This window comes from Telmatherina bonti (genome assembly GCF_933228915.1).
Source record: "Telmatherina bonti genome assembly, chromosome: 15".
Classification (NCBI taxonomy): Eukaryota; Metazoa; Chordata; class Actinopteri; order Atheriniformes; family Telmatherinidae; genus Telmatherina; species Telmatherina bonti.
The window spans coordinates 29,248,655-29,274,673 of NC_136613.1; the positions used below are offsets into that span (position 1 = coordinate 29,248,655).

The following is a 26,019-nucleotide window of genomic DNA, read 5'->3' on the forward strand; positions in this document are numbered from 1 at the left end:
TAAAAGTAGTTATATAATGAGTTATATTGGAGCTGTTTCAGCATTTCATGTGGGGTTGCTTTGCTCCAGTTATGGACATAATCGCTTCATCATGGATCTGTGATTTATGACCTGCACAAAAAGTCTGAGCAGAAAACCAATTGAACAGAATGGCTTTGCAATCAAGTAAAATAATGTGTTTGGTGTATTCTGACCCTGTTAACCTGGTTAGTTTGTATTGACCTAGTTAATGAAAATAACATGCATATAAATATTTACATTAATGAAATTTTGCATCAGATAAATTGTGTTTAAATACGTTTTTAGGATTAAATTACAAAATAGGTTGATTCATTCATTCATTTTCCAAATCGCTTAATCCAATTCAGGGTCATTGGGAGCTGGAGCCTATCCCAGCTGGCTTTGGGTGAAAGGCAGGGTACACCCTGGACAGCACGCCAGTCCATCGCAGGGCCACACAGAGACGAACAACCATTCACACTCACACTCACTCTTATGGGCAATTTAGAGTAACCAGTCAACCTAACATGCATGTCTTTGGATGGTGGGAGGAAGTCGGAGTACCCGGAGAGAATCCACACATACACGGGGAGAACATGCAAACTCCACACAAAAAGGCCGCTGTCCAAACCTTGCCCCAGCCAAGGATTGAACCAGCAACCTTCTTGCTGTGTTGATAATCCTGTAATTATTTAATGAATTATCTATATTTTTTAGTAAATAGTTGTCATTTATAAGATTATTTATAAATATGTATTAATAATTAATAATCACTTTTATATTTTAATGAGCAATGAAAATGATTGGATAATATATTTTTATTGAAAATTATTCATAAATGCTATTAGATGTATTTGATTAATATTAACAATTTGCTTAAAAATATGACTATTTACAAGTATGTATTAATATAAAATAAACTAACTGTGCAGAAAACAAAGTAATTTTTGTTCACTGATTTGAAATATGATTGATTGTTCTGTATTTCCATACAGTTGTGCTCATATGTATTCATCCCCTTTCATTAAAGAAAAGGCTGAATTTACAACAGTCACTCAAATAACTGGAGACTTAAAAAAAAGAACAATGACTAAAAATTTGCAAAAATATAATTTAGTAATGTAAGACTCTGTTTTTTCATTTAATTGTGTTGAAGAAATGGGTCCTGGACAAATTAGAGACTTTTCTGTTGAACAGTGGGACAAAATACCTGTCAACAGGTGCAGAAGTCTGACTGAGAGGAACAGAAAACACCTGACTATAGCGGAAACATCAAAGGATTGTTCAACTAAATATTAGTTTATGAGTGACGTAATATGTAATAAATTATCTTATTTGTTTGCTTTTTAAAAACAATATTTCTATTGAACCAGAATTAGAAAATAATGTAACGATTTTCATAAAATTTTTATTAAGTAATACTTTAGTCAATTTTAGCCTATTTCACAGGCAGCTGTTTTTTTTCCTTCTTTAATGAAAGGATATGAATAAATATGAGCACAACTGTATTAAGATACAGTTAGATTAAAAGAGATATATATTGCATCTGTCTTTAGTCCTCAATTAAATTTCTGTGACTCTGTGGTCATACCAGAGTGACAGGTCTCATTTCAACCACGTCTTCCTAGCTCTGATCGTTGTAGCTGGCTTAAGGGGGGACGAGCCACTCAAACACACTCCACTCCACCAAAGCCACTGGGAATCTGGATTTCTGCTTCAGGTTACCATGCAAAATAATCTTTTGGGAATCTGTTACACTCACGAGGCTTTACTACCATCTCATTCTTCTTTTTGCTTAAATGGATGAAAGTTCAATTATTTGGAACCAATTAATCAGTCCAAACATTAGTCACTCTTGTGTATCGAACCAGCATTCCCTGTAAGGGCTGTTGAAGTCACGTCTGTTTTTGATGTCACTGCCTGTAGAATAAACATGCAATTAAGGTCACATACGTACTTTAACAGTGGACGCCATTTACTGATATTTGTTCTCATCCCTCCACCAGGAACGGATGTGAAGGAAGCACAGGTCATTTGTGTCTCCACGGGAACCAAGTGCATCAACGGTGAGTACATGAGTGACCGCGGCCTGGCACTCAACGACTGCCATGCTGAGATAATCGCCCGACGCTCGCTCATCAGGTACCTCTACACTCAGCTGGAGTTCTTCCTCAGGTCAGTAAAAGGTGTAAAATTCAGATATAAGTGTGCTGTCTCTGAGCTGGTTCTTTTCTTTTTTAACTTACTGATGTTTTGTTGTCATAGTAACACGAAAGAGGACCACCAGAAGTCGATATTTGTGCTGTGCGATAAAGGAGGCTACAGGTTAAAGGACAACGTTCAATTCCACCTCTACATCAGCACCTCGCCCTGCGGAGACGCCAGGATTTTCTCTCCGCACGAAGCCGGAGTGGAAGGTAAAAGGACATCCACACACCGCTCCGCGCCAGGCTCGTGCCTCATCCTTATTTCTGCAGACATGTTTTCTATTTACTCAGGTTTTAAGTCCGAATTCAGTTTCAGCAACTGTTTATTTTATTTAATTAAATTCAGAGGTTTTCCTCTTATGCTTCGTTTCATTTAATTAGAATTTTACTCCAGTTGTCCAAATATGCATTTCAGACACATTTAAACAAGGCACGAGTAATTAGAGCGTTTTGTCATTCTCTGTCTTCCTCTATCAGTCTTTCTCCCACCCAGCCCACCCACTCTGTCTGTCTGATTAACCTCCCTCTTACTCTTGTCAGGGTGCTTTCCATTGCACATGGCAGCCTGAATAGAAAACAGCCACATTCAATTAGTCACTGAATAGATGGCGCCTGCTGGTGGAACAGCAGAAAACTTTGATAACATAATGTGGGAGCCATTCCTTGCTTTCTTCTCTGACTCTCTCTTAGAAAACACGCCTGTTTACTATTTACCAGAATAAATTTACTCTCCAGCATCTCCATAATGGAAAGAAAAAAGTGCAAAATAAACTCTACATGAGTTGCTAATGTGTCTTTTTTCATGCAAACAAGCCAACAATTTAAAAAAAAAAAAAAAAAAAAGCTTCGATGTGATTCAACAAGTTGTGATACAAAGTAATGACAATTATTAAGAAACTGGAAAGTTGCTTTATTTTTCACTACAGGGAAAAAATCTGCAATAAATGTATATAATTAAACATAGAATCCACATTTAAACAGCAGCTTTAAAGAGACAACCCATCCCTCTGATATAAAAGTAGAACTGGAAAAGCTTTATTTAACTTTTCATACCACTTTTTTAATGTTTGGACTGCAGACAGACAAGCAGGCTGTTGTAATACATGCATATTAAGGGTTTTGCATCAGCCTGCTGAATTAAGCAGGAACATTCACATTTTGCCCCAAAATTTGGTAGAAATCAGTGAACATTAACGCCACCTTTACTGATATGAAACGTCCTCATGTTCTGTCCACTAATAGACAAATATGTAATATAAACTGACTCTCACTCTGATTACCCCTCTGTTTATACACAAAGGATGTTAAATCCATAAAATTAAATTGAATGAATGAAGGCCAGACATAGTATACATATTTTGTTTTTAAATTGTTAGCAAAGATGAATCTAGTGTCTCAGTAATGGATGATAAAATCCTAAGATTCTCTGTAATCTCAACAAATAAAATTCAGTTTTTTTTTATTGGCCCAAATCTTTATTATTTTCATTTCTTTTAACTTTTACGATGTTACTATTCAATGTCTGACCGAGTTTTTCTTTTCTTGCCATCATGCAACCTTAACTTCAGACTTTTCTCACCACTTCCACAACTTTGAGATTCTGTGTTTAAGTCAAGATATTGACATAAAACATTGACCTTTAGTACCATCAAGCTGTTTTATTCATTTTTATCACTACTCATTACGCATCAATACAGAATATTATCATTCATATGTCAAATGTGAGTCCTTTGAGATTTTATCTTTTTTTTTCTGTTTGTATGAGTAAGACAAAAGTGGATACACCCCATTTTTATTTGTTTGACTTTTCAACAATAGACTGATCACGTTGCAAGTTTAAAGTGAGCAGTTTTCTTTGTTCTGTCTGGTATAGGACTTTTTTTTTACACCATCAGGTGGATTTTACTAATAAGGAAGTATTTTCTTTATATAACAAGGCATTACCATTGTCACACAGATCAGCGTTGTTCTGGCTGAAACGGTTACTTGGGATTAAGGGTTTGAAGGGTTTTGCACTTGGTTCAGAAGCATGTTTCTCAGCAGGACTTTCTGACTTTTTTTTTTTTTGTACTTTTTCATGATGTGTTGCTCAGATCAGGGAGACAGACATCCCAACCGGAAAGCAAGGGGCCAACTAAGGACCAAAATTGAGTCGGGGGAGGGTACCATCCCTGTGAGGTCCAGCAACACCATCCAGACCTGGGATGGTGTGCTTCAAGGAGAGAGGTTACTCACCATGTCCTGCAGCGACAAGATAGCGAGGTAATTACCTTTAGCATGTAGATTCATCCCAGTTCTGCTTGTGATTCTTGTTTTAGCTCATGTTCACTGTTTTAACCAGGAATGCTGTTTTGTATTGAAACTTTAAAGCTCCACAGTCAACATGATGTAGTTTGTTTCTTTAATCTCAAATCATTCTGCAACAACGTTCGACCAAAAAGCTAATAGAATAGTAACTAAAATGTTTTGATTAATTTAATTCAAGTATAAAACCTAGACGTAGCTTTTATAAAAACAAATGCCATGGATGAATGGATGGATGGATGGATGGATGGATGTGGATGGATGGATGGATGGATGGATGGATGTGGATGGATGGATGTGGATGGATGGATGGATGGATGGATGGATGGATGTGGATGGATGGATGGATGGATGGATGGATGGATGTGGATGGATGGATGGATGTGGATACTGTATTTCATGTGTGTATAATAAAAAGTGTCACTTTATAATTTTGTGATGACATCGTACTTCAACTCTCGTTAGCCATGTTTCTTCTCCCTCTTATCAAGTATTTTATGTGCTGTTGCCGTGATGTTCTGTGCAGTCATGGCTTTGTCGACCCGCTTTATCATTTCAAGTCCATGATTTTCTTCAGTGTGTGTCAGTGAGAGGTGAATTGATGGATCTTCTGTCTCTGGGGGCATTTTTGTTGGCAGATCATTGCGTCTTTAGTCTTTGTCCATGTTCAAGGCAACACTGTTCTTCCCTTGTGATGAATGGTAAAGCCGTACCATTACTTGCCGTGCCAGCCCTCATCCTTCCTCCTTCTTTTCTGGCTGGGATAATACTCTGCCTGAACACGCCGTGTGACTGAATGCAGACTGAGTGTTTGATGAGGGACATGTCAGATGTGTCTACTGAGTTGCAAATGCTGTTCGCGGCAGGTGATAGGTGTTGTCACCCTTTAGCTTGTCAGTACGGACTCGAGCCGTTTAGATTTTATCTGGTTGTCCAGCATGGATGGATCCAGCAGACTATTTAGAAGTAGACACCAGTAACAGCTGAGGGTTAAAAAAGAGCAGCTAAAATGAAGGAAATGCAGTTTATAATAAAGTTCTGGGAGTATCTCTACTCTGCTGCGTATCGCTTCCTGATTGTAAGTTTTCATGACACGGCAATTAGCCAGGTCAACAATCTGCCACCCGACTGCTCCTGACTGTGTGTGAGAGGCTGTTTGGCTGCTGCTGGTTTTCTGAGTGGCACATTTTGACCATGCCCTGAGTGTTCTCTTTTTACACATAGTTTTCACCTCCCATTTTCCCACAGCACCACTGTGAAGAAGCAGTCTCTGCCTCACGTCTTTTATCTGACTGAGCTTATTAGCAAACGGGCTCTTTAAGGGTTCTTTGCCGCATTACTGTTATTTCTTTAAAAGATGGTCGGTTTTTCTGTTTGGTTTGTGTTGGCCCATTTTTTTCTCTGTGTGTGTCTTAAAAATAGACTGTATATAGAGATGGACGTAGCCTCCGTGATGTCACCCACAGGTTTGTGAAGAGCTGAATTGAAGCTCTGTGGGCGGTTCCTACCGTCGCCATTTTTGCAGAGGCATGCGCGTCATCTCACCCGGAAAATACAAATATGGGCAAAATGATGGAGCTGAGAGGGGGGCTGTGAGTGTCATGGCGCATGATTGACATCGAGCAAACTCTGAGCTTTCTGTAACTAAGAGCTAACCTAGCTAACGGAGGTAAGCGGGCTAAAGCTAAGTCACGTTGTTAACCGGCTAAAAACCGCGGTTGTTCTACGTTCTTCTGACTTGAAGCAGGAGATAGGTGCCTGACAATCAAAAGGAGACGTCCCTAAATATGACGAACTTTGAGATTAAATTACTTTTAAACGGGCAAGTTGGAAAAAAATTCACTCCCCCCACAGTTGTCATGAAGGTAAACCTGACCTATTAAACCTAAAATGGATTTTTGAACCAGGCTATAAACATGTTTATTTCTGCTGTGAATTTGGCCTTTTTAACATGGGAGTCTATGGGGATTTGCTCTGTTTTGCAGCCCCTAGTGGATGAAGGGAGAACCGCAGTTTAATGCACTTCGGCATAGGCTTCCCTTTTTACCGCTGAAGGATCCGTCCATCTTTCTTATACAGTCTATGGTCTTAAATCTCAATGTATAAATGTTAAAATGTTTATAAAGGTTAAACCTCAGAGCTTAGTGTTAAAAAAAATACAGCAATGTTGGACAGGAATTAAATTAAATGTCTAGAAATATAACTCAAATGTTTGTGCCACCTGTTTGGTGGGATTTTTTGTTCACTGTGTCCTTCAGAGGGTATTCAAGTGTATATGTGTCACCATGTTGTCATGATGAAACGGTGTATGTGTGTGTGTTACCTCAGATTGTGGATGGTTCCGAAAATTATGGTCCGTTTCACTGTCTTGACTTTGTGCTTTACTGCCTTCAGCTCTGAAGTCAGGAGGTTTCATTTTGACTACCCTCAGTTTCACACACACCTCCTCAAATACATCCATGAGGAAAATATAATGTTTGGAAACAACGGAGCCTTTGCGTTGCCCGGGGGTCTTATGGATGAATATTTTTCATTGTTCTGGTCGCATATTAAACATTTTACAGAGTCAGTGTGCCTGAAGTCAAATGATAAATCAGAAGATGACAATGTTACTGGCAGTTGTTTAGCTAAATTGTGTTGCTATTTCAAATATTTTTCTACTTCTAAATAATTATAAGAAACAGACCAAAATCAATTAACTGGATTTTTTTTTTTTTTTTTTTTTTTATTTGTGTCTCCGAAGCTTAAAATAGCTCATCAGTGCCACATCTTTTATGCAACATCATCACATCATGAAAGTTTGAGGGCTGAACACTGAGCCAGGAGAGAGTTGAGGATCACCACTTACACATGCCTCATTTTTACCAGAAAGTTTGTAAACCTTTACTAGAGAGCGATGGGTTTACTGGATACACCAATAAGCCTTTGCTCCTGGCAGACTAATTATCTCCAACCTAAATATTTCATATCCACAGCGTGTGTTTGTGATTTCAGACATGGGCTGCTGGATCTGTTAATTAGGATTTTCAGTGGACACACCTTCATGTAATGTTTTACCTAGTGGTTGGTTCCATATGTGTCTGTGATGTGATAAACCTGGAGTGTTGCTCTCCCTTTTCCATATTCAAATTAGTTTTATTTTTTCCATCAATCATGGGAAGCTGTTCTGGTTCACTTAAAAACAGGCTTAGACCATAATACTAAAACCATTATAGCCACCAGTGGGTTAGGGTCAGGACGAGATGGCTCAGTAAGTCCCAGTCTCCATAGCATTACCAAAGCCAAGCATAGATCCAAGTTAGCCACATAGTGATGTAAAAGTGTGACATCGTCGTCTCCTTAAATTGTAATAAAGAAGAGTGCATCATGGAAACAAAAGAGGATCATGGTGGACTTCCAGCAGTTTGTGTCCTTTCTTCTTATTGTGTGGCTTTAAATATATATATATATATATATATATGTAAATGCATTCTTAGCACCAGTTTGCACAGGAAGTGATGAGTCTTATGACCAATCCACAGAGTGTATTGCATCAAACTCAAGCCATTCAGGTTGGAGCAATAAGTTTGGGACCCCAATCATAGAGTCCCAGAAAAGTCAGTTTGGAGGTTCTGGCACCCATTTTTTTTGCTTTTGGTAACACTGGAAAGAAAACTTTACCAGCCCAGATCTGTTGGTGGAAACTGGTCTTATGTTTCAGAGATGGGGTAGGGATTTGTTTTCTCCAAACATAGCCCTTCTTTATTTACTCCAAATTCTGTTTCATTCTCCATCTGTCAACAAGATTCACCCCATTAAGGGGTTCGTTTTTGTGTCCTCTCATGAAAGTAAATAACCAGCAACAATATTTTTGCATTGTTTCGCATTTAACTTGATTCTCTACACAGAAATACTTAACCTCATTAAAAACTCACAAACTGTCTTGTACAACCAGTTAAAACTATTTTAATCCTTTTATGTCTTAGAGTTGCAGGAGATTGAAGCTGCATGAAGGCGTACATCTGCAGAGGAATTTAAACCTCATGTCAAACATTTGCTTTTCTCTTTACTCTCCCTTTTCCTCCCTATTTCCATCATCTTCTTTCCTTCTGTTTTCTTCCACATTCCCGCACTCCTACTGATTTTCTTTATATCTGAACCCTCCTCTCATTGCATCTAACACCCCCTGCCTCTCTCTCCTTCTGTCTCTCCATGTCTCTCGCTCAGTGAAGTGGGCAAGCGCTGCTTCACAGAGCATGTCAATGGGAAAATGACTGGGGAGACGTAGCTACTGGCTCAGCATAGAAATACACAGATGTTTGGGAAAAGTGAAATTGGTTACCTCATAGTATACACAACTGCAGGATAATGTGCAACACACCAATACATATTCTGTATACTCTTATATATGGACTTGAATCATTTTATAATCAATCCCTGGTTACTACAGAGTATTTATCACAAATACTTTGATGGAGCTGATCCTTATACTGCTGACTTTTTGTGAACTATACTGTAATGCTAATAAATAAATGTTTTCTCACGAATTACAAAAATCTCATTAGAAATAATGTTGAATAACCATTGAAATACAAGCTTCCATTGCTAATTGTGACAGCTAACAGAGATGGTAGCGAGGTTTTATCAGGACAAAATGAAAGTAAGTTTCAAGTCTTTACCACATCTTCCAGTTAAGTGTCACTATTTATGATGGAAGACTAACTCAAAATGTAAAAGCAGTGTATAAAAAATTAGTACAGGTGCTGGTTATCGCTGGATATGAATAATGGATTAAAGCAACTTATTTATCTAAGAGAGAGATGAATCTGTTTCTAAAGAATTTGTAGTCCATCATTCCTCAAAAGTAAAGATTTTTCAGAAGAAAAACATTAAAGACAGTGATTGATCTTTCTAAGAGTTCACATCCCCGCAAGTTCCGTCCAGGATCAGACCATACAGCACTAGGGCTGTGACAACACGCTTTTGTCCCGATTCGATTCCGATATTTTGGGTGCTGATTCGATTTAAACTGCGATTCTCACAATTCTTTGATATTGCTAATTTTTGTAGATTTAAAAAACAAAATAAATGTATAAAACTTTTTTTTAGCTCATCATTTTCTTAATTTCAAATAACAAAAAATCAACACAATAAGCCAGACCTTCATTCTGCTGCTATAATACCCAAGAAGAAAAGTAAAAAGATCAATAACAATAAAAAATGACAAAAATATTTACAATGGATTATTTTTATTTATTTGAAAAAAAGATCTATTTTTTAACAAAAAATCGATTTTAAAATTGTGAAGCAAAAAAATCCAGATTTTCTATTTTTTCGATTCAGTTTTCCCACCCCTATACAACACTGAGATTTTTCATGAAAAAATCACAAGAGCCACATCTCAGACTGTTCAGGCCTCATTAACACGTTAAATGTTAAAGTATTTGACAACACAAGAGGAAAATGAGTCAGCAGGAATTGCTTGTTTGGAAAGACTTCCAGACAGAAGTCTCTTCTTTTAAACAGAACAGCTGAAGTTTACAAATTAAAAGACTTCTGGAGAGGTGACCTTTGGATAAACAAGACCAAAGTGGGGATAACGTAGATGTAAAGCAGCAAGTTTGGTGCAAATCAAACTGAACATATCTGCACAAATACCACATGTCCTTTATCAGGCACAGTGATGGAAGGCCAATGACTGTTTTTAAGCCACATAGAAGTCTTGCTGTGAGTGCTCTGTATGCCAAACCATTGTAACATCAAACATGAGGCCATCTGAGCAGTGACCCCAGGCACAGCAGCAAATCTACAACAGAAAGGCAGGAAAAAAACAAATGAAGGGATCACAGTGTTTGGAAGTCCAGTCAATGTCCAGACTTTAACCTGACTGAAATGTTCTGAGGGGATCACAGGAGAGCTGTCCATTCTTGAAAATCTCAAATAATTGAAGCGACAGTGCAAACGACAAGGCTTCAAAATCCCTCCACAACTACCTGACAGCGCCATACAGAATACAGTTCCCTTTCACTACAGCTGCTAAATGTGGATCTGCAGCCTCATGAACAGTGTTGTGTTCTTGGTATTTTGCATATGGTTTCAGTTTTTTTGGCTCAGTTTTAAATAATTAATGACATGGCGAGGCATCGTTTGTTATCTGAGGTCGTGTAAGATCCGGTATGAACCAGATCTTTCTTTAATTCTCTCAAAAGCATTGAAAGAAGGTTTGCTTTCTTTTTCACATTAATGTTGCACAAGATGAACCCTGAAAGAGTTTCCTTGTTGATCTCAGGTCTGATCTAATTTTAAATATATTTCCAAGACAAATTTATTCTAACAAATGTCTATTAATTGAGGTTTAACATGTATTACCAACAAAATTCCAGGTAGTTTCATGTGTGTGTTTTCCCTCTGCAGGTGGAACGTGGTGGGTATCCAGGGCTCTTTGATGAGCTATTTCACGGAGCCAATCTACTTTTCCAGCATCATCCTTGGCAGCCTTTACCATGCTGACCACCTCTCCAGGGCCATGTACCAGCGCATTGCAGATATCGAAGACCTGCCCCAGCAGTTCACCCTCAACAGGCCTCTGCTCAGTGGTAAGAGCTCTCATTCATGTGGAGCCAGTGGTAAAATAAGAAAAAAAATAACACATTGGATAAGATTTTCTTCTTCACATCTTCACATTTTCAGAACATAAAAACGTTACTGATGCAACGTTATCTTGTTAAACCTTGCCCGTCAAATCCCAGCTGTCCAAATATCAAGCGAGAAGATTTTAATCCTGAAGGATCCTCTGGACTGGTCGGTCCTGCCGTGAGCTTTCCTCCTCTGTTTGATCGGAGCTGGCATTTACCTTCTTGCTGTGGAATTTGAATAGCTTTATCATGTTGGGTAAACTCTCAGCACTGGTTTGACCTTTTGAAAAGGCCACATAGGCTGGAGTTCCTGTTGTGTGTGTTTTTCTTTTATATATATTTTTAATTTTCCTGACAATAAATTTAGAACATTTACTCATTTTCCTCTTTATTTTCATAAAGCTAAGACATAAAAGACAAATATTGAATTTACCAGCATTTGGTTTTGAGCTCTCATTTAGCCTGCTCATATTTGTCCTTCAAAGAAGGAAGGTTTTCATCCATTATTAATTTTTGTTGAACAGTTTCTGCTATTTTATGTCTCTGTCTCACATGTTTCTTCTTCAAATAAGAAACTTTCAAATAATTTGCCATTTTCTAATTTTAAATCCTACTAATTTGCAAGTATTGCTTGTCCAAAGCTTTGTGTCTCCTATATGAGCTGTTTACAGTGGGAAAACATCAGGTTTATATATCCACAACATAATGCAAAACAATGTCATTTTTAATTTTTTGGATTTACATTTGGCACGCGTAGACTTGTCAGCTATATATTCTGACACTTTTCTGCAGATATAATGTTGATGTAAAGTTGAAGGTGTTGTAAGAAGTTGTGTTTTCATGGGTTACCTTTAACCTTTTAGAAGTCTTAAATATAGTATGCAAACAGAAACACCTAAACATAAATGGATTTACTTAAAGAATAGGCTTTGATTTGTATTGAAATGTATTAATTTAATACTTCAATAGCTTTAAACATGGCATGTACAACTCCGAACTGAAGATATCAAGTGTAACAGTGGAAATACAGGAGTTGGTAGGTTTTAGTGAATCGCCAAACTAATTACTACCGAAGCATTTTAATTAATTGCCTGAATCTTCCAATTGGCAGATATGTAACTGAAACATGTATTGTTTGTTTGGTTTTTTTTGTGAATTTGAGAAATATTACTCTCAAGTTGCTGAACTATTTGTCCACACAGCTTTCCACGGCAGCTTTGGCTCCTCTGATCTTAACTTCTAAAAAACTCTGAAAACCATGTCGTTGCCTGGTTGAGTGTGACCTTACACATATCCTCACTTCTTTAAGATGTGTTTTTCCAAACTCAAAATAAATTTAAAAAAAAAAAAAAAACCACTTTATCTGTTCCTCTATGTCCACATACATGGCGTCTGCCGTATTTATGTCACCATTTTTACTACGGTGTCTGTGAATGGACAAAAATCTCTGTGTGAAGCCAGAACTTTCTAAGTTTTAAAACTGCAGTAGCGGCTTCCTTTAATAGGTGCTATAGCATAGTTTGGGAGAAGTAACGCCTCAAAAGGACCAGTAGGAGTTACCTGTGTCGCTGATGCACCTGAATCCACTGGATCCACTCACAAAGAGAAGAGGGGAGAATAAAAACGCCACATTTCCTCCATGGTTAGCTCAGGTGTAGCAATGGACACTGAAAGTACCTTCTCTGAGGACATTAGACACCAAGAACTTGCATATGAGCCTTATCGTGAAACAATTCTTTATTTACCATGAAAATGTGAGCAAAGCTTGAAGCTGCACAGCTACTTAGCACATTTTGTTACCCATTGTTATGAGATTGTTTTTATTCACTCTCTGTGCACAGTCCATCTGTCCACCTGCAAGCGGAGCATGTGGAACCAAAACAGCCCTTAAGTGGGAGAAAAAAATTCATGATAAGGAAGTCAGAAAACTTTACTGCTTGCCTGGTCAATGTGCCGTTTTAAAATAAGGCAGAATCGTTCAGGTGAACAGAGTGACTCTGTGGTCATTTGTCTCGATCCTTGAGGATAGCATGGGGTGTCATATCACAGCCTTTAAGTGCAGCACCCCCACCCCCCAGCCCCTCCTGCTACTCTCCTTTGGTTGCTCTCTAAGTGACGGGTAGAGGAGATAATAGTCGGGGGGTTATTAACCTTTTCCGCTTTAGAGAACTTTTAGCGGTGAAGGGCTGTGGCCTTAGAGCACTGAGGATTTCATCCCCTTTAAATCATTTTCTGCCACAAGTGCTGCCAAATGGAACCAATAAGCTTAATACACTGACACACACACACATACACTTACAGAAAGAGCAAGACACGGGGATTTATGGCAGCCATATATCTGCCATTTATGCTTCAGATACAATGGAGGCCAAAGCCCTTCAGTTTGCTGAGAGTGTGTAAGCTCTGTCCTCAGAGACCCTCTACAAGGTGGATGGCATCCAGTCTCTTCACCGGTTGGGAAAAATAAAAGAAAGTTTAGTTTAGAGCTTGGAGGTTTAGTTGATGAGAACTCTGTTCTTTTGAGTCAAAAGCTAAGATTATTGTCTTGCAGAGCTGTGGATGTTTTAAAGCTTTGAAAGTTTGGTTACTCCAGATGTTTTGTACGTTTATTGTATAACATATAACACACTCACCGGACACTTTATTGGGTGCACATGTTGAGTTGCTTGTTAACACAAGTAGCTAATCAGCCAATCACATGTCAACAAAGACATAACCAAGATGACTTTCTGGATCTTATTAGGAAGAAATGGGATTTAAGCGTTTTGAACGTGGCCTTCTTGCCTTTTATCAATGTTTCAGGCTGCTGCTGGTGTAATAATGTTAGGGGTTATTACTTGGCAAACTTTGAGCCCCTTGGTACTTTTTGAACAATATTTAAATAACACAGTGTGAGCATTGTTGCTGACCATGTCCACCCCTTTATGACCACAGTGTAGCATCTTCTGATGGCTGCTTTCAGCAGGAGAATGCTCCATGTCACAATGCTCATTGCCATGTTTTTTAAACATAGGAACAGAATTTAAAGCACTATTTCCATCTTGGGAGAAGAGATAGAGGTAGTGGCGGACTTAAAATACCTCAGCTGCAGTAACCTACACTGGAACTACAAGAGTGAGATGGTCAATAAGAATGGACCGAGCAGATTCTTCTTGCTAATGAAGCTGAGCTTCAGTGCCTGTTCCAAGATGTTGCAGATCTTCCATTAGTCTGATGTGGAAAGTGCAGTCAGTTTTACAGCCATGTGCTGGACCAGCAGCAGAGACTTAAAACTACTGAATAAACAGAAAAAAATATTTGGATTTTATTGAATTTTTTTGTGTAAATGAAAACATTTTTAATCCCTTTGCGACACATTAGCTTCCTGTGACACTCAGACTTGAAGTAATATATTACACTAGATATTAAAAAGCAAAGCTAATAAAATGAGACTTAATTAGCAAAAAGCTCTTTTACACAGATATGTCCTGAGGTGGTTTTTAAAGGTGTCCTTGCTTTGTGTTTACAGGTGCAAGGTCCAATGGGAGAGACTTGCAAAGTTTTAAAGCAACAATCTACAAAGTACAGTTTCCATTAGTTCTGAGTCAAGGTCAGGGAACAGATAATGGCCCCTGATCAGAGGATCTGAGTCCTGCTGTTGCTGCAAGGCTTCAGTCGATCTTTTACTTATAAAGAGGTTGACCACGCAAACCTTTATATATCAGAACGAGGATTTTATACTTTCTAAGCAGAGCAGAGAAGCATTGCAGTGATATAAAAGAAATGGAGAGAATTGTATTTATTTTTTGTTTTTTTTCCTTGTCATTTCCATTAGGATACAGTACACAGATCTGATTTTAGAAATGTTGATTGAAAAGGCCAGACTATTTGCATGTTGGCTTAGGCTCAACCCTGGCCAAAATTACACAAAGCATAGTTTTATTTAAGATGACAAATAACCAAGACACTACCAGCAAATGTACAGAAATAAAACAGGACAAGAAAACATCATACAAACATACAGGAGGAGAAAAGGTATTTAAAAAAATAGAAGACAACGGCCAAACAAAACAAAAAGGGAGCAGAAAAATCTTTTGGTTTATAAAGAGGCAATTATTCACATTTTTAAAGATGTCATACATTTTTTCAACAAATTTAGAAAGGTGTAGGAAGTCCAACAACATATTTTTCAAAGTGTTTTTCACCCTTGGTCCTTAATTTCAGCCTTTCTAAAAGTTGCTCTAGTGAGCTCAACAGAGAACAGGCTGTTTCTGTGTCTGAACCGTCCAGTGTTCATAAGCGTTGCCTTTCAGCACACAGTTCTAAAGAGTGGAACATGCAAGTGAGAGAGGTGACAGAATTTTCTCATTTTAGGGCATAGTACACAAACTATGGGGACACATATGACTGTTACAGACCTTTAGAAAGTGAATTTTAGATCAGATTGGCCCTTTAAATAAGGGAGAGAAGAAGAAGAAGATATATTAATACAAAGCATCTGGAGCAGACTCCCACACATCAGTTTTTAATGCGTCGAGCTCCATCCACACCATTAAGCCCAGTCCATTCTGATTCCAGGTATCAGCAACGCTGAAGCCAGGCAGCCAGGCAAGGCTCCAAACTTCAGCGTTAACTGGACGGTGGGCGACCAGGCTCTGGAGGTGATCAATGCAACCACAGGGAAGGACGACATGGGCCGCGCTTCACGGCTCTGCAAACACGCCCTTTACAGCCACTGGGTGCGCCTGCACTCCAAGGTACACTCATACACACATCAGATCATTGACACGACTCCAGAGGAACTTTTCCCACCAGCTTTTCTCTCTTTTTCTGGTTGTTTTTGAGTCCAACTCAGTTTTTTTTTTTTTTTTTTAAACAATTTGACACAAAAAATGATGTAAATAGCAGTTTCCATCTGGAGGCCCACACCACAGTGAGATGCACTGAGCTTTATCGATTCCTTCCTTTTCAAGTGTTGCTGTTGCCGGCAGACTTGCTGTAGTTTCATCAGTGCAACTCCCCCCCCCCCCCCCCCCCCCCCCCAGAGGTAACACATCATGCTTGCATTTTACCAGTGCTTCATGCTTTAAAGTTTGTAGTTATCCAAGAGAAGGATCCAAATGGCTTTTAAAAGCCTGTGAGATTTGAGAAAATGCAAACACACACTCAACGTCCCTTGTGGTGTTTCATCAGATGTAAGATGACAAATCAAAGCAGAGGGGAGCGTATTTCTACTTTGCTTTAGCGCACTCATAAAAAGAATTTCAGCAAAATCAGACTTGAATGTCACAATTCATCATGCATAGATATTTTTTTTTTCTTTTTACAGTTCAAATTCCACCACCAGTATATTGAGACCGGGGATGGGCAACACCAGTCATGGAGGGCCGCAATCCCGCAAGTGTTGGGAGTTGCCCTCCTGCAACACACCTAACACTCATCAGATGTACAGTAGTTAGCAGACTGGTGCAGAGCTCAAACTCTGCACAAGTTTGCTTTTTATCCATTGATTTGAGTCAGGTGTGTTGCAGCAAGGAAACTCCCAACACTTGCAGCCCTCCATGACTGGTGTTGCCCATCCCTGCTATACACCACCAGTCCAAAGCTTGGACACAGTTTCCCATTGGATTTATTGGAAAATGGATTGGGAAGGTGTGTGCAAACCTTTGACTGGTAGACTATAACCACAGCCACTCAGTACACAACGCAAGAGTGTATTCACAATTATGACCCTTAAAAACATGCAGTACATCTCAACTTTAAACACTAAATTACATTGGACATTAGCAGGGGAACTTCAGTCAACGAAACAAACAAAACTAATAAAGTAAATTCAGACCTTTTTCTTGAAGTGCCCGTGTTGGTTGACCCTAGGTCTTACAAAAGTTAGCTCTGAGGTGGACCCTGTAATACGACACCGTCTTGGACATATGTCCATTACCAAAAACCCAGTTTCCACCAGTGGGTGCGGTTTGGTTCTTACAACAGAACAGGTTCTTATGTGTTTCCAGAGCCAACCATACCCTTCCCCAGGGGAGGGCGATACGACCTCAAATCAACATCACTATTTATCCAGCAGGTTACCTCGATTACAATTAATCAGCAATTACTTTAGTATAATTTTTTTGTTGCAAATATGTTCATAATAGACGACCAGATATTGATTACAGGTGAAAGGAAACACACACACAGTTTAACTAGATATGGTAATTTAATTTTATTTATTTATAGATTAAGGGACATTTAAATTAGCAAAAAATGTAATTAATTGACATAAGCAAGATTGCTTTGATTGTTGGTTCTGAATATCTGTTTTGATTAACTTTTGTTAATTGCCCAGCTATGCCCTTACCTGGAAGATGGGGTATAAGCAGGATAGTTATAGACTCAGCACCAGTACTGTGTCACCTTGTGACATGGTGTCATTATGGAACAAAGGATAAAAATGGCGGCCATCCAGCAGTTTTTTATTTTTGAGATGTGGTTTTTAACAACAAAACATCCACCTTGTATTTGAACATGGTTCTGTTTTTTGCTAAGTCACACATGAAGTGGAGACTCTTTCCACCAATCAACAGATTAGTATTTGGTATTAGGGCTGGATCAGTAAGACTGGGTTCCCAAAAAGTAGGAAGCTGAGATATTCTAGCACCTTCTCAGTTTTGGCCTGTTGAAACACAACACGATGCGTATCCTCCTATTTCATGCACCAAGCCAGTATAAGAAACTGAAGAGCTGCTGAACAGGGAGTTGCTCTAGTGGTTGAGCGGAGACCCCATTTACAGATTCTGCAGCTTCTCGCTGCAGCCAGTCCAGGTTTGAGCCCCAGCCTGAGTCCCTGTTCTCGCATGGGCTCCAGTTTGATCAAGTATTTTATATAATGTTTTACCTGCTGTACATCTGTAAAACCAGTACAAATTTTGTTGTTGGTTTACTCTTTTGAAATTGCTCACTTCCTTCACTGTCCATTTCCTCTTCCTCCTCAGTTGTCGTCCATCTTGCGGATCAAAGTGCTGAAGCCCAGCTCGTACCATGAAGCCAAGCAGGCTGCCACAGAATACCACTCCGCTAAGAAGGCACTCATCAAGGCTTTCCACAAGGCCGGCTTGGGGGCCTGGGTCAAAAAGCCCATCGAGCAAGACCAGTTCACCCTCAGCTCCTGAGGGAGTTTGGGGACCAGTGGGGTTGTGGGATTCCCAGTACCCCCACCACCACCACTACTCCTCCTCCCTCCCTGACCCAGGCCTGAAAGCCAGAGAGCCCCTTAGTAACGACCAGGCATTTACTTTCCGTCCTCATGTGTCGGCGACGCACGTAGATTTTGTACTTGCGTGGTTTAACAAACTCTTCATAATTCATCACCGTCATTCCTCAGAGGACCTCAGCCTCACGTCTTTTCTCGTCATGTCGATTTCAACCTTTTGATTTTATTGTATTGGTGTTTTTCCATCTGCTTGTTTTCTGGTTTTAAACTGGAATCAAAGTTTTTCCACCAGTTATGTTTCCCAGACAAATCATGATCCTTATGCTGTAGGTGTGGAAGTTGGAATTATACAGTTGTATCTTGTTGATCAATGAGTGTAGCCAGTTTAGGGTGAAATGTAGCCTAGAAACAAGTAATTTTTTTGACTAAAGCTAATGTGTATGGACCTAAAAAGTATCTATATATATACTTGCTAAAATGAATGACTATGGTCTGTAATTTAACAATGCATAAATCTTCGAGATGTAAATCTAGTACAGAGAAGTGAACATAAGATAGCTATAACATATAATGTGTGTTATCTGATCCGTTCCGTAGGAAAAGACTACGTGTTCTTAGCCCCTGTATTAAAGATGAAAATGTTCCGAAATATCGCCGCCCTGTTTGATTCACTGACTTGAAAGAAAGAAAATCCAAAGCAGGTGTGACGATAGTTTAGCATACTTTTTTTTTTGTTTTGTTTTTGTCTTTCATAATTCCAGTATTTGTTTAATAAATTATTTTCCATCACTGTCATCTCATACTTGAAAACAGCGGGGGTGGCTGATGTGGCCCCCTCCCCGCCAAGCGCCTGGGTCTGGGCATAAAAACTTTGGGAGGTGCTGCACGTTGTCTATTTTTTTCCTTGATTTAAGCCATGGCTTTGCATGGAAACTGAACTGAGAGGCTTGCAGAACAGGATACATGTGATGGGGAACTCCATGCGTCCATCAGCGAATGATTTTGAATGAATGCCAGCAACTTCCTCCACAGGCAGCTTTGAATCTTTGTCTCTATTTTCTTAATTCTTTTGTGGTTTGTTGGTTTTGGGGTGGAAGGGACTATTTTTGTTTTCTTTTTCGTTTTCTTCTTCTTCTACTTCTTCTTCTTCTTAAAGGATTTAAGGATTGGGGATAATACACAGTGGAAATAGTAACAGTACAACAAAACCTCTCAGAACTTGTACTATGCCATTTTGTGGCCGCGATTCATTAATACATGTGCTGCAGCACCACATACAGTACAGTATATAAAGTTTATATTGAAGTGATGCCAGTCTGTAATGAGTGTGATGCAAATATGTTGTAGTCCCTCCACACAACTCTTTTTGGAAGCACTTTCATGACATTGAAGTATTATGCAGTCCCTGCATGAACTTGACTCAAAACTTGTATGCTAATATCTGAAGCCAGTGGTTCACAACCAGATGTTCATGCCAATATTGTAATCCTACTTCAGAAACTAAGGCTACATCCACACAACCAGCCACATTGTGATAATGTGATTTAATACAGATCAGGTTGGATTGTTTGCAGTCTTACTGCTAATTGCGATGCGAATCAACTGCTTACTGAAATGACACACAACAAAAAAGTCATTTTCAAAAGTGATTTGATTGAAAATCTGAAATATTCTGAAATGTAAACTGTTGCAGCATGTTTTCAGATGATATTTGTCCAGCTATTTAGGAAAGAAACACTCAAGAATAGCTAGATGGCTAACTTTTTCTAATTAACAGCTATTGCTAAAACAGAATAAGCTAGCTACCTAGCTATTCTTGTCCTTTTAGTATTTTTTTATGTAACTGAACAAAAGTTGGCTCTAAGAGCTAAACTTGATCCATAAAATTGCTGTGATTGCCTAAATTTCAGAATCATATCCAGAGTAATGAAAATATGGTAACGTTATGACTTTTAAACTTTTGCTAAGCTTATTAATTTTCTCTTTTATATAACTAGTTTAGGCTGCTTGACATCATGTGTCCATCTGGTCACATTGGTCCATCTAATATTAGCAAATAACATTTCATTTCATAATATCTCCTACATATGATCTTTTAGCAACACTGTAACCCCTCGTACATTCGTGTTTTAGCATTAGCTAACATAACAAATGGTACCTTTGTGTCCTGTTAAGCTGGAAACAACATGGACACATAATTTACTGTCAAATATCCTCTTGTATGTGTGTGTGTGTGTGTGTGTGTGTGTGTGTGTGTGTGGTTGTTTACACTATTATTTAAATGCAACCACCATCAGACTCCATTGTAAATAGTACACAGCCCTGTGGTGGCCCACATTCAGCACACTTTGTTTCCAGAGGTATATGGATGCTACATGTTAGCATGTGTGCATCAGTTTTAAAGTTTTTGTGTAGTTGGAGCTGACAAAATTTTGCTTAGTTTCGTCCATTATTTATATTCAGTCTTTGTGTGTCTTGTCTCCTCCAGCTTAGAAATGTATCTGTTTCACTTCAGTGATGTAGAAGTCCGATGACATTATTGTTTAGACTGAGGTTGCTTTGAGAAACGTCAGATATCTATGCAGTTAAGTTCTACATATGAAACTGACCTGAGATGGATGAGAGATGAGTGGATTGGTGCCGTTCAGGCAGTTATAAAAACAAAAACCAGATGTGGGTCACATATGGGAAAAAGATTCAGATTTGCAACCCGTGTGAACGCAACCTTGTGTCTCAAGAGGTCTCAAAATATGACACCTAATGTTTTGGCTGAAACAGAATGCATGGAAAGGAGAATTTAGTGACGATGTGTCCCATTTCAGTGGAAAGTTAAGTTTACATGAAAGTCATATGCAGGATGCTTGTAGCCATGGTTACAAATGATTAAGTCCAATCTGTATTAGATTTTAATTGAACAATGTGGCTGGTATCGTGAATTTAGCTGAAGTGAAATTAGGAATGAATTAATCAAATTATCATGTAAAGAGAAAAAAAAAAAAGGTTTCAAGTGACTTCAGCTGGTAATGTGAATGTCATTTTAGCAGCGTTTTCTTTGTGAATCGACTCCCATGTTTTAAACTGATAAATGAAGACACATTTCCAGGTTATTGCCGTCAATTCCCACTTCTAGCTGTCAGAAAATGTGCAAGTGTGCAACTTATGTGTGTGCTCAGGTGTCTTTAAGCATACTCAAGTCAAATTCTCACCAAAGATGTAGATGTCCATGTGTGTCTCTGCCCCAGTGTTTTCTCAAATGGGAATTATTTTCTAATATCTAATACATAAGTCTGCCATCAGCCCTTTACTGTCAGGTTTTTGTATAAACACACAATGTACTATTACTTTGTACAAACAATGTGATGTATTCATTTCCAAATGGGGGAAATTCAGTAGTCAGGCTTCTCTATTGCATTTGTAGCTGTCAGTGACCACATGTGTATCGTGACCTGCGATCATTTTATCTGCAATATAATAGTTCTGTGTAAATAAGGAACAACAAATATGGCAAATCTTCTTCCCTGTTAATCAAACCGTCTAGAAAACCGTTCTGAGCTTTCCTATGTTTCTGGGATTGTGAAAATGTTGTTGTTCCCGAGTAAGTATTTGTGGTTCTGTGCGACTCACTGGGCACCATAAAGCATGGCACTAACACTGCCGGGGTTTAACATGCTTCATCCCCACTGTAGCTACACACACACACACACACAAACGCACATTAAAGGAAAAAAAAAAAATGGGAAAAAAAAACCTGCACTGTTAAGTGCCTCAGCTTAAAGTGGCATCCACCAGCTGGCACTTGTGATGTCATATATATAGGATGTAAGTTTTTAGCTTTTTGTTTGTTTTTTTGGTTTTGTTTAGTCAATGTTAGAAAAAATGAAAAGGAAAAAAAAAAAAAAAAAAAACAAGAGTATCCCAAAGTTGATTTGAAAGGGAAAAACCTTCAAATTTGGTTTCTAAATAAAAAGGAAAAGATGGAGAACAGTGGGATACAGTGTTCCCCTGACAAATAAGACCCAGACCAAAGTCACAAGCAATACCATGGATTTCTCCTTTAAATGTGAGCCCATCTCAAACAGGACTCTGACTGATGCTTCCTTTCCCCTACTCCTCTAGTCCTCTCTCCGGTCCTCTTCTGTTCTGTTTCATCTCTACAAAGCTGTCTGGGGATTTTATTTTCACTTGTATATTTCCTTCTAAAGATTGCCTGCTCCTAGAGTTTTTCAGGGGTTTTGCTTCTTTGACTGCACTAAAGATGTCAATTGATGATGTCATGATTTTAAAAAAAGCCCCTATTTATGGTTTCGATGGATCGAACTATCACAGCAAGAACTGAACTGCTTCTGCTTTTAAACCCCCAGTGAATCCACAACGATGGTCAGTGCACACAACTCCTGCGGGGGTTTTATTTTTGGTTTTGTTTGGTGGCCCCGGATTGGTCAGTTTTTTGCTCGTTCTGGATTTCTGTTCTCCTCGTTCTCCAGCTGTCTACTGTGTGAAATCCTCCATCAACAAAAACCACAACCTTGCATGTACTACCAACACTGAAGCTGCACCTAGCATGATGACAAACTTTTAAAGGACTCTGTAGAGAAAAAAAAACTAACAGCTATAGATAGATCTATAAAAATCAACAAAAGAGAATAAATGAGTTCTTAGTTTACTTTTGGACATGGTTGTCATTCTTTCGTGTCACATCTCTGTGTCTTTTATATCTCTGTGTCTGTAAAATAATGGTTCAGTTCCCTTTTGGTCTAATGAAAAGGTTGCAGGACAAATTTAAGTGGTGAAATGAGTCATAATATACCAATGGTAAAATAAAGTTACTATGATGAGTCCTGCATTGGACTGGTGATCTGTAGGGGGTCTCACCTGATTATTGCTGGGATAACTCAGCCCACTACAACTCTTAACTGGACTAAGCAGTTTAGAAAATGAATGAATGACCTTGACTCTTGACTCATAAGCTACTTTATTGGGTACAACTGTTCAAAGTCTTGTGGACACAAACGAGTCACTTCTTTAGATCATGTACACATGGTCAAAACAGCTTGGTGAAGCGCAAACTGAGCATCAAAATGAGGACAACGAGGATTTTAATTGGATTTGAATGTGGCATGGTTGCTGGTCTGAGTAGTTCAGAAACATCTCATCTATTGTCATTACAGAGAACAGTCTAAAGAAGAAAATATCCAATGAGCAGCAGTTGTCTGGACCAAAATATCTCAATGTCAAAGGAGAATGGGCAAACTGGGTAATAATGATACAAAAAAACAAAAGAATTCAAATAACCTCTGGTTCCAGGCAAGAATACCATGTCTAACCGTGTCTAACCATGTCCAACCTTGGAACAGATGGACTACAGCAGCAGATCAGAGTCCCTCTCTAGTTAGCTTAGAACAGAAAACTCTGGCTACAATTTATATCGACTCACCAAAACTGGAAAATAGAAGATGGAAAAACGTTGCCTGCCACATTCAGGTTTTTAGAGAATCAAGAGGCCAGGTTGGCGTTGGCTAACCATATCCATTGTGAGTGTTGTTGCTGACCATAAGGTACTGTCTTCTGATGGCTACTGCCAGCAGGATAATGTACCATGTCACACAGTTAATGTCATCTCCAGCTGGACTCTGAAACCTGACAGTGAGTTCACTGGACTCCAGTAATCTCTACAGTCACCAGATCTCAGTGTAATAGAGCATCTTTGGGACATGATGGAACAGCATTTAGCCAAAAAATCTGCAGCAACTGTTTGATGCAGTCAGGTCAATAAGGAGAAAACACTCTTGCCTTGCAACCTGGATATAGAATTTAGTTTTGGACTCAACATGTCTACCACTTCACTGTCAAAGTCTCATTCCTCTGGAAGACAGAGGCTTTGAAGGAAATGTGTTCAGATTTATCAACGTCCATCATCCCTGTAGTTCTGGTAAATTTCACTGAGCCTGCTGATCAAACCCAACATCATGACAGAACATTAAATGGCAATGTTGTCCACAAATACACAGTTTCTCCAGTATGTCAGCTTTTGTCGCATGTTTCTTTCCACCATACTGTTCTTGACACGTCGCAGTTAGCTTTATTTGGCTTGAAGATTGGGACGAAGAAGGTACTTGTCTGGTCACACAAGGTGCAACAGAGCTAGTTTAAATGTTTTCTACATTCTCCACATTTCACTGTTTTACTGCTGCAGTTCTTTACTCTTTTATCTAGCATTTCAAATGATAAATACATTAAGGATTGAATTAATGTATCTTGGTAGGTGTCAAGTCAAGACCCAGCAAATTACATGATAGCAGATTTTTCTAACTCTGCAAAGTTTGAGCCTATACATTTCTGTCTTTATGTGTCATACCACCCCCAGGCCTCCGAAACAATGTCCTAAAGAAAAACAGGGAAGCATAAACAGCAGAGGTTCAATGTTCAAAGGTCAATGCTCAGGATCATAAATTGTTGGTCTGTGCACAAAAACACACCTGCTACCTTTTGTCTGATGAAACTTGACATATATCACATATCCCCACATTATGATGCCACCACCACCATGCTTTCCTGTAGAGGTGATATGCTCCATAGAGCAGAGGTTTAAAACTCCGGTCCCTGAAGGCCACTATCCTACAGGTTTTACGTGTTTCCCTGCTTCAACACACCTGAGTGAAAATAGCAGGTCATTGCACAGATCTTTGCAACAAACTGCTAGATCTATTAGATTTGAATCAGGTGTGTTGGAGCTTTGAGCAACATCTAACTTCATAAAGACCCTCTTTGTCAAGGCTGCAGTTTTAATGTGGTCTACTTCTCAATTCTCTGCTATGGAGATCTGCAGCTTCCCTCAAGTTATTTTAACATCTTTGTTTCCTCTGATTAATGCACATTAAAGTGTCAAACATGGTGTGACACATGAGAAGATTCCTCCACCAGAACCTGCAATTTTTTACCGTCATTATTTTAAGAGGTTACAAAGCAAGGTTAAAAGCAAGTGTTATCTATAATTTGTAGTCTTCTATTTTTTCTTTTTGTTAAGTCAGGCAATCAGAAATATAATTTTACTGTGCAATCAAATGCTCATTAGATGTCAGATGAATGTATTGAAGTGAAAACAGCTAAACACACCCAACCGATGCACTCAGCAGTCAAGATGCTGCCTGGATGGGTTTTCACACTGGAAAACAAATACATGGTGACCATAACATCAAAGCACTCACAACAAGATGCAAGCCTCCATAAACCTCAGAAAGCAAGGCCAGGTTGGAGTTGGCTAAATAAAAATAAAAAAATAAAATAACAGCAGAAGGTTTTATGCACCAGAGTCAAACAAAAATCTGCATGAATCAAAATAATCAAATTGATATTCTTCTTTTTCTTGATATGACTCCCACTGGAACCAGTATGTTAATGTTTACTGTACCGATGTAGAAGATGCAAGAATCAACAGATGAATGCACCAGTAGATATATTAATTTGCACAAAAATCAACAGAACGTACGCCCACATTTAGCAGCAATCCAGTCAACTAAAGCAATAAGAGAAGAATGTCATCCAGTCAGTCAGAACACCTTTCCACTTCATACTGACTGCAGTAAAGGCAAAATCATAACAGAAATGGGAAAAAAAAAATCATAACAGAAAAGGCAATAATGCTGCTGCTGTAAAACCCGACCAAGGATAAAATAAGCGCACTCTGATGTCTGAAGATTCATGATTCTAAGAA

General features: G+C 38.8%; 1 protein-coding gene across 2 annotated transcripts in view; it reads left to right on the forward strand.

Annotated features, from left to right (window-relative positions):
• Positions 1–19,300, forward strand: part of adarb1b (adenosine deaminase RNA specific B1b) — a 161,915-nt gene extending 142,615 nt beyond the window's left edge. For both annotated transcript variants that reach the window (XM_079253785.1, XM_079253786.1), the window contains 6 exons: positions 2,007–2,175; positions 2,266–2,417; positions 4,301–4,469; positions 10,905–11,086; positions 15,683–15,861; positions 18,091–19,300. In XM_079253785.1, coding sequence (XP_079109911.1) covers positions 2,007–2,175; positions 2,266–2,417; positions 4,301–4,469; positions 10,905–11,086; positions 15,683–15,861; positions 18,091–18,267 — 1,028 coding nt within the window. In that variant the 3' untranslated portion in view covers positions 18,268–19,300. The remainder of the gene's footprint in view (positions 1–2,006; positions 2,176–2,265; positions 2,418–4,300; positions 4,470–10,904; positions 11,087–15,682; positions 15,862–18,090) is intronic.
• The last annotated feature ends 6,719 nt before the right edge of the window (positions 19,301–26,019 follow it).